We start from the raw sequence: 16,518 nt of genomic DNA on the forward strand, positions 1-16,518 counted from the left end.
GATACTGAGTACTGACAAATATGTGGATACTGAGTACTGACAAATATGTGGATACTGAGTACTGACAACTCTGCGGATACTGATTAAAGACAACTCTGCAGATACTGATTACTGACAAATATGTGGATACTGATTATTGACAAATATGTGGTTTGGATACTGGGTACTGACAAATATGTGGATACTTTATGAGTACTGACAAATATGTGGATACTTTATGAATACTGACAAATATGTGGTTTGGATACTGGGTACTGACAAATATGTGGATACTGAGTAATGACAAATATGTGGGTACCGAGTACTGACAAATATGTGGATACTGAGTACAGACAAATATGTGGATACTGAGTACTGACAAATATGTGGATACTTAGTACTGACAAATATGTGGATACTGAGTACAGACAAATGTCATTTGACTGGTTTACAATATGTACTCGAGCCTGATGTATAAATGCAAAAGTATGATAATTTATTTCTTTCATACAATATGTACCTGTGGTAGAAGGTGTCAGCCCAGTATAGGGTTCGTATGGAGGGTAGTGGGAAGGACGATCCTGGAACATTTCAAACATGGGTGTCTTTTTGGCATCTGTGATGTGTTTACGAGCCTGAATACAGAAGTCTGTGAAGTCTTCCTCATTACGGCAATAAAACCCCTGTAACAAATAGTACTATAATTATAATGTTGTGTGGATAAAGAGGGTCAAAATCTGTAATACATACAACATATTTATAGGAGTCAAACTCTGTGATACCAATAAAACCCCTGTTACAAATAGTACTATAATTATAATGTTGTGTGGATAAAGAGGGTCAAAATCTGTAATACATACAACATATTTATAGGAGTCAAACTCTGTGATACCAATAAATACTAAGTTTGTTTCAACACAAGGTTCCTTTGTCAAGCAAAGTGTGTGAATAAACGGTATCTCGGCACTAAACCAGTGAAAACAACTCACTCAGCCACAGTGTGCCAGTGGAAACAACTCACTCAGCCACAGTGTGCCAGTGTAAACAACTCACTCAGCCACAGTGTGCCAAATTGGTAAAGTCAGCTGTCAGAAATTATAGAGACATTTCACTAAATAGCACTCTTAGTAATACTGCAAGCAGTCAGGGGGGACAGGTAACATGTCTTTACCCTTCCCGCCCCTTAGTGGATGTTAAAACATGTTACCCATCCCCCTGACTGCCTGTAGTATTAGAGTGCTATTTGGCGAAATTCCACATAACATATTACAGCTACAAAGGGGTACAGCTCTGTGATACATTTAAAGGCTAAAGAGGGGTCAAACTTTGTGACACATACAATGCTATCTATAGAGGGGACAAATTTTGTGCCACATACGATGCCTATAGAGGGGTCAAACTTTGTGACACATACAATGCCTACAGAGGGGTCAAACTTTGTGACACTTACGATGCTATCTATAGAGGGGACAAACTTTGTGACACATATGACGGCTATTGAGGGGTCAAACTTTGTGACACATACAATGCCTATAGAGGGGTCAAACTTTGTGACACATACGATGCCTATCGAGAGGTCAAACTTTGTGACACATACAATGCCTATAGAGGGGTCAAACTTTGTGACACATACAATGCTATCTATAGAGGGGACAAACTTTGTGACACATACGATGCCTATAGAGGGGACAAACTTTGTGATACATACGACGGCTATGGACGGGTCCAGCTCCGTAACCTTCATCAGGCTGGGATACTGACAGTGGTAGCTCTGATCACTACTTGAGGGATCGTCCAGGTCAGTGGCCGCCTGTGTTGTATGTGGGTCCAGGAATATCAGCTTGTCACCTGAATATAAACAAGTACTATGTTTCAGACATATTTTGTGAGCTAGTTATATCAAATATGCACTAACCTTTTTAATCAGGAAATCAACTTTTCTCTAATCAAGTGTTTGAAAAGCAACAATGAGAATAGGTTTTCATAAAAAGAAGCTTTTTAGAGCAGCATTGGAATTAAATCAACAGAATCACAATATCCAAGTCAGATTAGGATAATACTCAGAGAAAATGTTCTAATCTGAAAAAAAAAAAAAATGACACCAGATGATTTCCACTGTTGAAATGCAATATTTTATAAATTTGTATTGTAGAGGATTACACATAGGTCACAAGTTACAAAATTATACAAAGGTCACAGGTTATAGTGTACAGGATTATACAGAGGTCACTGGGTACAGTGTACAGGATTATACAGAGGTCACTGGGTACAGTGTACAGGATTATACAGAGGTCACAGGGAAAAGTGTACAGGATTATACAGAGGTCACTGGGTACAGTGTACAGGATTATACAGAGGTCACATGTTATAGTGTACAGGATTATACAGAGGTCACTGGGTACAATGTAAATGATTATACAAAGGTCACTAAGTGCAGTGTACAGTATTCACTGGGTATAGTGTACTGAACTATACAGAGTTCACTAGGTACAGTATAAAGGATTATACAGAGTTTACTAGGTACAGTGTAAAGGATTATACAGAGTTCACTAGGTACAGTGTAAAGGATTATACAGGATTATACAGAGTTCACTAGGTACATTGTAAAGGATTATACAGAGTTCACTAGGTACAGTGTAAAGGATTATACAGAGGTCACAGGGAACAGTGTAAAGGATTATACAGAGATCACTGGGTACAGTGTAAAGGATTATACAAAGGTCACAGTGTACAGTATCATACAGAGGGCACAGGTTATAGTGTACAGGATTATACAGAGATCAATGGGTACAGTGTAAAGGATTATACAAAGGACGCTAAGTACAGTATTATACAGAGGTCACTGGGTACAGTGTAAAGGATTATACAGAGGTCAGAGGGAACAGTGTAAAGGATTATACAGAGATCACTGGGTACAGTGTACAGGATTATACAGAGGTCACTGGGTACAGTGTAAAGGATTATACAGAGGTCACTAGGTACAGTGTACAGGATTATACAAAGATCACAGTGTACAGTATCATACAGAGGTCACAGGTTATAGTGTACAGGATTATACAGAGATCACTGGGTACAGTGTAAAGGATTATACAAAGGTCACAGTGTACAGTATCATACAGAGGTCACAGGTTATAGTGTACAGGATTATACAGAGATCACTGGGTACAGTGTAAAGGATTATACAAAGGTCGCTAAGTACAGTATCATACAGAGGTCACAGGTTATAGTGTACAGGATTATACAGAGGTCACTGGGTACAGTGTAAAGGATTATACAAAGGTCGCTAAGTACAGTATCATACAGAGGTCACAGGTTATAGTGTACAGGATTATACAGAGGTCACTGGGTACAGTGTAAAGGATTATACAGAGGTCGCTAAGTACAGTATCATACAGAGGTCACAGGTTATAGTGTACAGGATTATACAGAGATCACTGGGTACAGTGTAAAGGATTATACAAAGGTCACTAAGTACAGTATCATACAGAGGTCACAGGTTATAGTGTACAGGATTATACAGAGATCACTGGGTACAGTGTAAAGGATTATACAAAGGTCACAGTGTACAGTATCATACAGAGGTCACAGGTTATAGTGTACAGGATTATACAGAGATCACTGGGTACAGTGTACTGTATTATACAGAGGTCACAGGTTATAGTGAACAGGATTATACCGAGGTCAGAGGTTATAGTGTACAGGATTATACAGAGATCACTGGGTACAGTGTACAGGATTATACAGAGGTCACAGGTTCAGTGTACAGGATTATACAGTTGTCACTTAGTGCATTGTACATGATTATACAGAGGTCGCTAAGTACAGTGTACAGGATTATACAGAGGTCACTAGGTACAGTGTATAAGATTGTACAGAGGTCACTAGGTGCAGTGTATAAGATTATACAGAGGTCACTGGGTACAGTGTATAAGATTATACAGAGGTCACTGGGTACAGTGTACAGAATTATACAGAGGTCACTGGGTACAGTGTACAGGATTATACAGAGGTCACTGGGTACAGTGTACAGGATTATACAGAGGTCACTGGGTACAGTGTACAGGATTATACAGAGGTCACTGGAAACAGTGTACAGGATTATACAAAGGTCACAGTGTACAGTATCATACAGAGGTAACAGGTTATAGTGTACAGGATTATAGAGATCACTGGGTACAGTGTACAGGATTATACAGTTGTCACTTAGTGCATTGTACATGATTATACAGAGGTCGCTAAGTACAGTGTACAGGATTATACAGAGGTCACTAGGTACAGTGTATAAGATTATACAGAGGTCACTAGGTGCAGTGTATAAGATTATACAGAGGTCACTAGGTACAGTGTATAAGATTATACAGAGGTCACTAGGTACAGTGTACAGGATTATACAGATATCACAGGGTACAGGATTTTATAAAGGTCAAAGGTTTTAGTTAAATTTTGAAGAATCACTCTTAATGCCATTATCACTCTCCTACATATTTGATTTTTGTTTTGTATTATGTACAGTTGTGTAAATAAATTAAAAGGTTGTTGAAATGAAATGATTTTTAACACAAAAAGTATTTAAAGTACCAACAAAATATCAACAACAGGTGGTAAAGTTATAACCTTGATACGTACCTAAGGACCCTACAAACCAGTGAGCATGGTTTGGTCGACCTCCAATTATACCTACACTTTGTTTGAAGGTAAAACATCTCTGTAACACAGGACATATAGCACTACAGTAAGTACACTTGTATTTTAGGCTATATCAGATATGTAACTTAAACAAACATGTTATATATGTATCCTGTGATTCTAGGCTACATCAGATACAGTTAGAGTACTTATTTTAGAAGACGCAAATTCAAGGGTTTTTAATTTACAAATATAAGAGCATTGATGAATTGGGGCACTCAATATAAGCAATTGAAAAATACATACATGTACAAAGACATCAATTAGCACAATAATTAAAGCACAAAAAGTGCTAATATTAGAATACAGCTCAAATACCTATGCTTAATACAGAATATAATACACAGTGAAACTTTTAACACCGACAAATTTTATGGTGTGATCTTGACAACAACTGATGGCTGCCGTTTGTATATCCATACTTAACCATACTGTCATTATTTCTTATGAGACCTCTATATACAAATATATATATATGAAGGCGTACATGTGTAATTTTGCTGAAAGAATCATGTTGGTAGATAATGGGAAGTGAATCAGTGTTCTAGCATCATGTCTATAATCCAGCTACAGTCTGTAGGTTTGAGCCTATTTAGATAGGATTACTGAATTCCATATTACGAAAGTTTTTCAGGAATGAACTTCCCATTTCTTTACCATATAGAACCTCTATTTTTCAAAACAATAAAACAAATCATTTAAGATGTATCCAAAATTGTATCCAGATTGCAGTGACATAAAACCGGTCTCTCGAGAGGTCTGACGGCGGAATTAAGTGACTTAATTACTTGGAAAATTGATTATTATGGGTTCTTCTTTTTAGACTTTGGCTGATTGGGTTAACGTTATCAATCTCATTCCCCAGGAAGTTTAACAGAATTATACACAGTTGATATAAACAAGATCTAGACTAGGTGGTATACTATTAATCACAGCAGTACTTACTTTCAGACTTTCTATATATACAGAGTTGATGTCTGTTAGACCTAGTCTAAGTGGAATAACAAGAAGAAGAGGTTTCCAACATCCTGGCTTCCCTTTGAGTTTGTGGTTTTTGTCAAAGTGTCTTGGTCCGCCTTCTGCTCCCTTTTCATTCTGACATCCCATAATATCACAGCTTTCTGACTCTCTACCTTCCTGACACAGACCTCCTGAAGACACAAGGTCAAAGGTGAGACATTCCTAAACAATACTGATTTTATTATTCTAGGACACCTGATGTGGTTTTTATTAGATAAAACATTCAGATATACTTAAAGAAAATCAGAAAATATCTGATAAAACAACCTATTTGATAAACTTGCTATGTGAATGTTTAGTTTTGCTTAACTGTATGTTCTTCAGCATTTATGATAGAACTTGAAATCTCCAACAAACTCTGAATATTAGAATAAACTAATTAGGATCTTCAACAAAAACAGGTCGAATCAGGCGAAAACCTCTTTACCCATACTCACGGATATTTTAAGATTTACACATCTCTTCTCAATTGGGCCCTGCAGCCCCCAGGAGAGAAACACATTCCATTTATACAACAATGAATACCTTTGGCACAAGGATGCGTCAGACCAATTAACATTAAAATCATCCATTTACCCATTTTCAAGGAATAGGACTTAAAAGATTTATATAATTTACACTATAGGGCCCCATCCCTCTGCCCCAAGAAAAGCCAAGCCTTTCATGTATATAAATAGTGAGCCCCATTAGCCCAGTAATGCTCTTCTACAAATTTTGTCAAAATCCATTCAACTATTCTGGATAAGAAGGTTTTTTTGCGAAAAGTAGAAAACAGATGATGATGATCACAGCATCACAGCTTAATTAGTTCATTTGTCATTCAGGCAGCTGAGCTAAAAACATGGAAAAAGACACTTCATTTCTGGAAATGATTTCTTTATGTACCAATGAAATAACCGATTGTCATTTCACTTTACACAGCAAAGTTTGTGGGATTATTTTTGCTGACATTACTAGCATGGTAAGACTAAGTGAGGTTATTATTGATAAATGTTGATACTCACGAATATCATTTTCTATCACAGTGTTGTCCATAGCTACATGTATTACAAGATTGGACCAATCATCATAAACTGCCAGCTTCCTTCAGAAAACAAGAATACATGTATGTCATTATAATCTACCCATTTCCTAGAGCACCAACAAATATGTTGTCATAAGCTATCAACTTCCTAAAGATATGTACATTTAAAAGGCACTGATTTCAGTTTTCAGTGACACGCCTTTGCCATTCCCAAAGTTTCTTGCACACAAATTTTTGCATTCGTAGGTGACAGAGTATGCAAGAATATATATATCCCAACAAAAATACACAGATAGACTGACAGACAGACTATGATAGTACCAACTATAGCCCCCTCTGCCCCCTCTGAGCTGAGATCAATCTAGACTTGATTCACTATCGTTTATAATTATGGGTAGTTTCCCCATCAGAAGAAAATTCCCCTGTCCTTTGAAATTCCCCCTATGTGCTTCAAATTTCCCCTATTTCAACAAGAAAATAGCGATTTTTCTTCAAAAAATTTCCCCTATATGTTTTCTTTTAAGTTTAACAGTTAAAATGCATAATACTGCATATATACATATTTTTCACATAAAATAAACAGAAAGTCTACAATTTTAAGCTTAGAATTGTTTATAAATTGAAATATACTGCATGCATGTATGTCGGACAAAACCTTTATCTTAAACCTTCGTGACACCAGAGCCGTGTACCAAAATTTTAATTTCCCCAAATCTGAAAAAGGTAGATTCCCATAAAACCTGGATTGATCCCTGCCTCTGGTAGTACCATTTGGAGACTAGTACAAGTATCTTGTCATATTCCAATATATCTTTCTCATCACAAATCACCTAAACAAGACAAGAAAAGTATCATAAAATTATCAGCTTCCTAACACACACAAGATTTAGCTTCCTCGACATCACAAAAATATATCCCACCATAAACCAGCAGTTTCCTGAACAACACAAGAATGATGATGTAGAACTCAGACATTAAAGATTCATTAACCTTTGAGAAATCTTACTTTAGCACTTGTGCCACGGTGTTGGGTCCAAACCACTGGCCAACTGCCTTTCCCTCGGACACACCCATAGATGCTGTGAAAACGAGAAAGGTTAAATGTTATTTTGATAAACCTCCCACATTTATACTGTAAGCACCAGTCAAAGGTCATTCCTAAATTAATCTGTACTTGACCAAATAGCCTTTATTGACTTTGAATTTATATTTCTATGTAGTCTCCTTAAAGACCTGAACTAGAACAGCAAAGCTGCATGGAACATAGTACCGGTACTTGAGCGAGTCATCTGGTGATCATGACAATTATACTACTTATACTGTGTATGACCTAGTAAGAGCACCTTCCCTCTATCCTTTTACCTGGTCCGAGAGTCCCAACCGTCATTTACCAACATATATGAAGAAAGTGTCTATTATAATTTGAGAGTTTTGGAAGGTTCTCTTAATCCTTTACGTTTTAATTCCCCTGAATTGGTTAGAGACCAGGGAACTATATGTATATTAGGTCAAATGAATTTAACAGCAATATCCTACCAGCAGTGTTGCCAAAGGAGAAGGTTTGAGTTCTTCATTACAAAAAAAACATGCATTTATGTTTGGTTTATTTGTGTTTTACGCCTCCTAATGAACAGTTATGGTCATTTTAAGGACGTGCCAGATTTTGGTGGTGGCCTATGGCCAGTACCAGGCAACTGCCCCAGTGAGTAGGCCTCGAACCCATGACCAATTGGTGGATGGCTAGAGGTAGCAGAATGTCAGATGCCGTAACCACTTGGCCACTTAACATACAGGCATTGACCTCTGACATGAAATGGTTTTGTGACAGATCAGCTGTATACTTACAAATGTTACGAAAGTTTGCAGAATACACTTTTTTTAAAAGAGAGTGCTGTACCAATTGAGATTGTGTTAGCACATCATGGTTTGGATATATTTTGCGCATACACCACTGTTTTTAGAAATGGTATTTTATATACACATCATTGTTTAGAGATTTTGTTGAAAAACAACATCATTTAGAAATTATATAGTATAGACAACATTGTTTAGAGATTAGGTTGTTTACACACATGGTTTGGAGATCGTATACTCAAAAATACTTAAATATTGTGTTTTATGAAAACATAACTGTTTAGTGATTGTTCTCTCTACAGATCATGCTTTGTACACAGCAGTTTTAAACAGACAACCATGATATACTCACCTATCTGCTGTATAGAGTAGTAGGCACTCTTTTTGTCCTGGAACATACTAAGAATCTTCCAGTACATGTCTTCCCGCCGTCCGTCCTCGGCCCACCTCCAGTCTGTAAACAACCAGTATCAAAGTAGGAATGAAATGTACTGAGACTTGACTCTACCTACATGTTAAGTTCTCTCTTGAAAATAAAACTGAAATTAACTCATACCAATGAAATACATCAGTGGAAATCTGTTGAATGTTTTCTGTTTTAGATAACGTTTCAAAACATCATCACCAAGCTGTTAGCTCTGACTGGACAACTTGTTGCTGCCAGAATCTAACTAATTACGATGTCACAACGGATTAGCTTTATTGGGCTGGTAACTATGCAACTTAAGTACAATATTTTTACATAACTATTACTTATCTATTTTTTCTTCTCCCTTTGCAAAAAACTGGCATATGTAAGGTATTTACTAGTCCTAGTCATAGCTGAATATTGCTAAGAATATTCAAAATCATTTACCGTCAAAATCTTGTAACTTGTGCTAATTACATACCTGTAAATGTTTTCAGTTATTATTATTTTTTAACACAATAAAAATTGTTGATTTGCAAGGTCCATCATCTTGGAGAGAAGGGAATTTTCAAAATGAGCTTATACCTTTTTGTTTACGGTATTGAGATTTAAGGGTAATGACTTATAAGGGGACAATGTGCTGCTAATGCAAAGCTGTCCACTTACATCCTCACTGATATGACTATGAGGAAACCAAGACTTCTGCTGCATTGCAACAAATCCTTTTTATCATGGCACCTACTGTCACGAAGCATATTAGGATGGTAAGTGAGTATCTCTGTATTTTATATTATCTATATCTCGTTCCGCTATTCACGGGTAAGCTATAATAGAAAGTTGGACTGACCACATAAGTAATGTTCACACACAGGCATTAGCCATTGTTGCGTTAAGATGTGTGTCATTTTGAGAAGGCCGAAAAACCAGACAGTCATCGTGACCACCTATGAAACAGGATGTCTGGTTCCAACTCGGAGATATATGGCCTAAGGTGGATTGTGGATAAAACAATCAACTAAACATTGGTTCCACATTGTGAATACACTCGCAAGACTGTCTACAACATTGGTGCTCCAGAAAGCACATAGGGGTCGGAGTGACAACATTTATGGGACAGAAAGCTGGTATGGTGCTGTGGCTACAGCTTATGTCATTCCTCGTCATCAGCAGATGATATCGGGTGGAAACCGGGAATTCCGGGAAGTTCAATGGTGCTAACGTCATCGAGACAGATATCGTTTTCCACTGGGACCAGAATTGAACAGACATTCAGTGAGACACTTGAAGGAGATACAGCACAGAGAAAGGCCATGAACTTTATATATAAATATATCTTATAGTTTCATTGTAAATATTCATCAGTATGAATGAGTGAATGAGGTGTATGTATAATCATAGGTATGCGTATAGAGTATTACTGTGTAAATAAACTGTATATATGTATATTCCTTGTCTGTTAAGCTACACCACCGTTCTCCTACACTACACCTACTGGTACCTTATATGATGCTATAAAATATTTACTTCATTTCAACATGACAAATGAAACATATTTCACATCAAAATTAATATCAGACAAGGGCCATTCTGTTGGACAAGGGCTGTTCTTTTACACAAGGGCTAGCTGTTCTGTTGGACAAGGGCTGTTCTGTTACACAAGGACTAGCTATAGCCGTTCTGTTGGACAGGGGCTGTTCTGTTGGACAAGGGCTGTTCTGTTACACAAGGACTAGCTATAGCCGTTCTGTTGGGCAGGGGCTGTTCTGTTGGACAAGGGCTGTTCTGTTACACAAGGTCTAGCCATTCTGTTGGACAAGGGCTGTTCTGTTACACAAGGGCGAGCTGTTCTGTTACACAAGGGCTGTTCTGTTACGCAAGGACTAGCTGTTCTGTTACACAAGGACTAGCTGGTCTGTTACACAAGGACTAGCTGTTCTGTTACACAACGGCTAGCTGTTCTGTTGGACAAGGGCTGTTCTGTTAAACAAGGGCTGTTCTGTTACACAAGGACTAGCTGTTGTGTTACACAAGGACTAGCTGTTCTGTTACACAAGAGCTGTTCTGTTACACAAGGACTAGCTGTTCTGTTTGACAAGGGCTGTTCTGTTACACAAGGGCTAGCCATTCTGTTGGACAAGGGCTGTTCTGTTACACAAGGCCTAGCTGTTCTGTTACACAAGGGCTAGCTGTTCTGTTTGACAAGGGCTAGCTGTTCTGTTTGACAAGGACTAGCTGTTCTGTTTGACAAGGGCTGTTCTGTTACACAAGGGCTAGCCATTCTGTTGGACAAGGGCTGTTCTGTTACACAAGGCCTAGCTGTTCTGTTACACAAGGGCTAGCTGTTCTGTTTGACAAGGGCTAGCTGTTCTGTTTGACAAGGACTAGCTGTTCTGTTTGACAAGGGCTGTTCTGTTACACAAGGACTAGCTATAGCCGTTCTGTTGGGCAGGGGCTGTTCTGTTGGACAAGGGCTGTTCTGTTACACAAGGCCTAGCTGTTCTGTTACACAAGGGCTAGCTGTTCTGTTGGACAAGGGCTAGCTGTTCTGTTTGACAAGGGCTAGCTGTTCTGTTTGACAAGGACTAGCTGTTCTGTTTGACAAGGGCTGTTCTGTTACACAAGGACTAGCTGTTGTGTTACACAAGGACTAGCTGTTCTGTTACACAAGAACTAGCTGTTCTGTTACACAAGGGCTAGCTGTTCTGTTTGACAAGGGCTAGCTGTTCTGTTTGACAAGGACTAGCTGTTCTGTTTGACAAGGGCTGTTCTGTTACACAAGGGCTAGCCGTTTTGATGGACTAGGGCTGTTCTGTTACACAAGGACTAGCTGTTCTTTTGGACAAGGGCTGTTCTGTTACACAAGGGCTGTTCTGTTACATAAGGGCTGTTCTGTTACACAAGGACTAGCTGTTCTTTTGGACAAGGGCTGTTCTGTTACACAAGGGCTGTCCTGTTACACAAGGGCTGGTCTGTTACACAAGGGCTGTTCTGTTACACAAGGTCTAGCCGTTCTGTTGGACAAGGGCTGTTCTGTTGGACAAGGGCTGTTCTGTTACACAAGGTCTAGCCATTCTGTTGGACAAGGGCTGTTCTGTTACACAAGGCCTAGCTGTTCTGTTACACAAGGGCTAGCTGTTCTGGTACACAAGGACTAGCTGTTCTGTTGCACAAGGACTAGCTGTTCTGTTACACAAGGGCTCGCTGTTCTGTTGGACAAGGGCTGTTCTGTTGGACAAGGGCTGTTCTGGTACACAAGGACTAGCTATAGCCGTTCTGTTGGACAGGGGCTGTTCTGTTGTACAAGGGCTGTTCTGTTACACAAGGACTAGCTGTTGTGTTACACAAGGACTAGCTGTTCTGTTACACAAGAGCTGTTCTGTTACACAAGGACTAGCTGTTCTGTGACACAAGGGCTAGCTGTTCTGTTACACAAGGACTAGCTGTTCGGTTACACAAGGACTAGCTGTTCTGTTACACAAGGGCTCGCTGTTCTGTTACACAAGGACTAGCTGTTCTGTGACACAAGGGCTAGCTGTTCTGTTACACAAGGACTAGCTGTCCTGTTGGACAAGGGCTGTTCTGTTACACAAGGGCGAGCTGTTCTGTTACACAAGGGCTGTTCTGTTACATAAGGGCTGTTCTGTTACACAAGGACTAGCTGTTCTTTTACACAAGGACTAGCTGTTCTGTTGGACAAGGGCTGTTCTGTTACACAAGGGCTAGCTGTTCTGTGAGACAAGGGATAGATGTATTTCAGCAGAAATTATGATGGAGAAGTAAGAAATTACCTCTGAAGTATTTTATTATATTATGAATAAAACTTACCTCTTCCACAATGGTGAACGAGAAGGGCTTGAGCTAACATCATTTGACCACAGCGCAACATACATCCCCAACCTGTGTCTCCTGTGGGACCTGTACCACCTGTCACACACAATTTTAATCTTAACAACTACCAGTTAATCAACGTGATAAAAACTGATTATCGTGGTGTTTTACTAGGAGTATTTATACCCATACCGATAAGGAATTGTCTAAAGCATCAACAGATTGAAAGACATGTTACAAAAAAAAGTGTTATTATTTGGAAAATATGCTGAAACCAAGGTGTACAACTGCATATTTCCAGCACTAGACTGCAGGCAGAAAATGTCAAATTCTACAAGCCCAAGCTGTATTGTCAAAATCTACTAGTCCCAGGTATTGCGCTGGCCGACTTGTGCATTACCAATTTAACATATCCTTCACTTAATTTTATATTGTATAGATGAATGGTTTTCAATAAGGAACATCTGATTATATACACTAGTTCCAACAGCCTGGACAACAAGCATTATTTTTGCATTCAAGTTCAAAAAGTGAAAAAAAATCTGTCAGGTATTCCATAAAATTAAATGATAGAAAAGGTATAAATCAGTTACAACATCCATCAGTTTTTAGCTCACAAGAAAACTGATATCCTACTTTGAGCTGGGAGTATGGAGCTGATCGTATGGTTGATACGTTACCTACAGCAGGGAAATTTCTCCTGTATGTCAACCATAACCTCGACACAAAGTCATGCCGCAGCTCCTCTCGGTCTGAAATCATCCATTAAATTATTACAGGGTGGCAGTCATTAGATCATGTTTATTCTTATACTGTTTTATTTAAAGTAGAACAAGCATGCATATCTGAAAATTAACATTCGAGCATGAAAAACGATGAGTCAAGTGGTTAAAACAGGTAAAATCAGAGTTTTTTTCTATCCTGTTACATACTTGATCCTTGTCTGTCATAACAGCCAAGGAAAATGAGGAGATATCACTGCTTTAGTCGTAAGCTAGGGTTTCAAGCAATCATGGATAACCTTGGGTTGACATTATTGAGTTTTCAGCTTATGTTAGATTACTACTTTTGTAACATGGAAAGGTCAGAATTGTTTTCGTATTACACTTTTTTGTAAATGTGTATTTTTTCATGTGTATTTTTAAATGTGTATTTGTAAATTTATACAGTGTTACAGTGTGTACCCTAGTTATAACATGTAATGTGTCTGTGCTGTTTATGTACAATGTGTTAATATACTAGAATGAGGAGATGTAAAGATAATAACATCAAGTAAAAAGGAATTATCACGGAAGAATAATTTAGAAAAAAAAACATGAACAGCAGAAAAGAAATTACCATGAAAAAATAGACATCATAGCGTAAAAGAAAATACCCCTTGGCCCCATTGCCTATACCCCACTTGCAATTGGGCAAACGCTCAACACGAAAACCATAAGTGAGGCATAATGTCAAGCAAGACACTAGGAAACAAAAAGGTTTTCAGATTTATATAGATCCAAAGTGTTGAAATGGGGAGAGCGCTAGCAGATCAATTATTGCAGGGACCCCCCAGCAGTCATACTTTACGACAAGTATTGGGATACAGCAGTCCTACTTTACCCAAACCTGCAGGGGAGCCTTAATGTTGCAAGTAATATTGTAACAGGAAAGAGAGTAGTGTGCTTCCGTCTGAGATTGAACCCACAATCCTATAGGTTCCTTTAGCACTGAGCTAAAGGGATATTCCCTCTAGCTTCAAGCTAGAAGGCGACCATAATCCTTTGTACAATTAGAAACATCCACACTACTCGCCCCTTTTTAAATGTGTTTGTCCTTGAACACCATAGCCCAGGTTCTAACTCCCTGTCACCACAAGGTTGGACAAGGACATCATATGTAACAGGAAAGAGAATAGTGTGCTTTCATTGGGGATCGACGCCGCGGTCCCTAGGTTCCTAGTTGGACGCTCTACCACTGAGCTAGAGGGATATTTCCTCTAGCTTGAAGATTAAGCTAGAAGGCCACCGTAGTCCCATGTTCAATTAAAATCTGCCTAAATAATTATTTGATAAGGTGTTGTCTGAACCTGGGTTGTACAAAAGTAAATAGTGTTGTTATGGAAGTAAGGAAGGATTGTAGAGTATATGGACAGAGTGTAGTGCCTCGCTGTTACTAAACTGTTCTTCTTTAGTCATCCAGTCCTCCTTCAATCATTTGATGATTACGGACTGCTGTTAATCTGGTTACAATTACATTGTCACCATGGTGCGAGTTGCGGACTTTGTGTTAGATGTGTTATTGTGTTTAGTATGCTTTAACAATGTGTATTACCATGTAGTGCACTGTAGACTTTCCCTAAGATGTACACTGGTTCCTCAGTTTTGGGGAAGTCAGCACAGGCTACAGTTGCACTCTCGTATGTAAACGTACCTGTTGGTATACAAATACACAGCAAAATATTCCCCATGATCACTAAGACAATATAGTAGACAACATAGAGGCAGTAACTGTTATTGTTTACATTCATCAAATACAGGATATATGTACAAGGGATTATTCTTCTCAAATACATTTTAACAAATAGAATAATTCTAACAATCATAACCTCCTCCCCCCAAAAAACCCACAATGGGATGTCATACAAAATTAGGGCTTGATCAGACTGATTACTATTAAACATTTAACACATACACTCAAGTGTAGGAAACAGATTTTCAGATTTTCCTATGGAAATACATCTAGAAAATGCAGGGCCCTAATGTTATTCCAGAGAAATGGGTGACAGATCTTAAAATGTCAGGCATGATTTATTGATCCAACGTTCAGGCTATCATAAGCGAACAACCATCGAGATACATATACTTGTAGACGTGTACCTACGCATCTTATTTTACTAAGTTACTAAGTATCAAAATAGATCCCAGACGACAGAACGAACTAGGAAATGGTCAGCGGATCGCGGACAAGGTTTCATTTGTTAAACGATATCAGTGTTGTTGCTGATATAGATATCAACAACAGATCTTTATCTAAAATGCCTTTGCAATGTTTATAGAAATATGTCAACATCATGTTTTTAAACAACCTTACTAACCGTCTACATAATCCATTTTCTACGTCTGACAAGTCATCTGCTTCAAGGCGTTCTCTAGTGTTATCTGCACGTACTGAGAAAACATCCGAGAGTAGCCGAACAAACGACAACATTGAGGAAAATATGTAACGTATCGTCTGATTGGGCGAAATTGGAATAGGATTAAAGATGCTAGTTCATCATTTTCAAAATTATTCTGGGCTTAAGTTATGGAGGCAAGAACAAAGCCACCAAACACTAAAAAAAAAAAAGCCGTGAAAATATTGGTTAGTTTAAACGTTTGTTAGCAGACTTGTAATATCTTATAAGCCATTACTTGGGTTATGTTGTCCGACGCTCAGCACTAACCACGTGCACTGTTACCCCAAACAGGACTCTTCAATGTACCTTTTACCATAGTATCGATCAATTCCAAAAACGTTTGTTATTTTTTTTATAAATAGATACCATCCAATTTTCATTTCTACTACAAGATGGATTTTTTAGCGCGGTTCTATGCTGCCTTGAACAGATGTTACTGTACTCTGAAAGCACGTGCTGAAAGGATTCAAATATCTTAGAGTCAAAGGTGGTTCCCATTAAATTTCTTCTCAAAACTAGTATTAGATTTGATAAAATAGACATTTGAAAATGATATCCAAA

At 38.3% G+C, this 16,518-nt stretch overlaps 1 protein-coding gene across 1 annotated transcript in view; it reads right to left on the reverse strand.

Annotated features, from left to right (window-relative positions):
* LOC110461503 (cysteine protease ATG4B-like) overlaps positions 1–15,959 on the reverse strand; it is an 18,624-nt gene extending 2,665 nt beyond the window's left edge. The window contains exons 1-11 of the mRNA XM_021514987.1: positions 15,877–15,959; positions 15,114–15,212; positions 13,481–13,552; positions 12,798–12,896; positions 8,916–9,017; positions 7,716–7,788; positions 6,690–6,769; positions 5,611–5,816; positions 4,606–4,684; positions 1,688–1,827; positions 500–662 (exon numbers count right to left, since the gene is read on the reverse strand). Coding sequence (XP_021370662.1) covers positions 500–662; positions 1,688–1,827; positions 4,606–4,684; positions 5,611–5,816; positions 6,690–6,769; positions 7,716–7,788; positions 8,916–9,017; positions 12,798–12,896; positions 13,481–13,552; positions 15,114–15,212; positions 15,877–15,892 — 1,129 coding nt within the window. The 5' untranslated portion in view covers positions 15,893–15,959. The remainder of the gene's footprint in view (positions 1–499; positions 663–1,687; positions 1,828–4,605; positions 4,685–5,610; positions 5,817–6,689; positions 6,770–7,715; positions 7,789–8,915; positions 9,018–12,797; positions 12,897–13,480; positions 13,553–15,113; positions 15,213–15,876) is intronic.
* Between the last annotated feature and the right edge of the window lie 559 nt (positions 15,960–16,518).

This window comes from Mizuhopecten yessoensis, unplaced genomic scaffold (assembly GCF_002113885.1).
Source record: "Mizuhopecten yessoensis strain PY_sf001 unplaced genomic scaffold, ASM211388v2 scaffold10629, whole genome shotgun sequence".
NCBI lineage: Eukaryota > Metazoa > Mollusca > Bivalvia > Pectinida > Pectinidae > Mizuhopecten > Mizuhopecten yessoensis.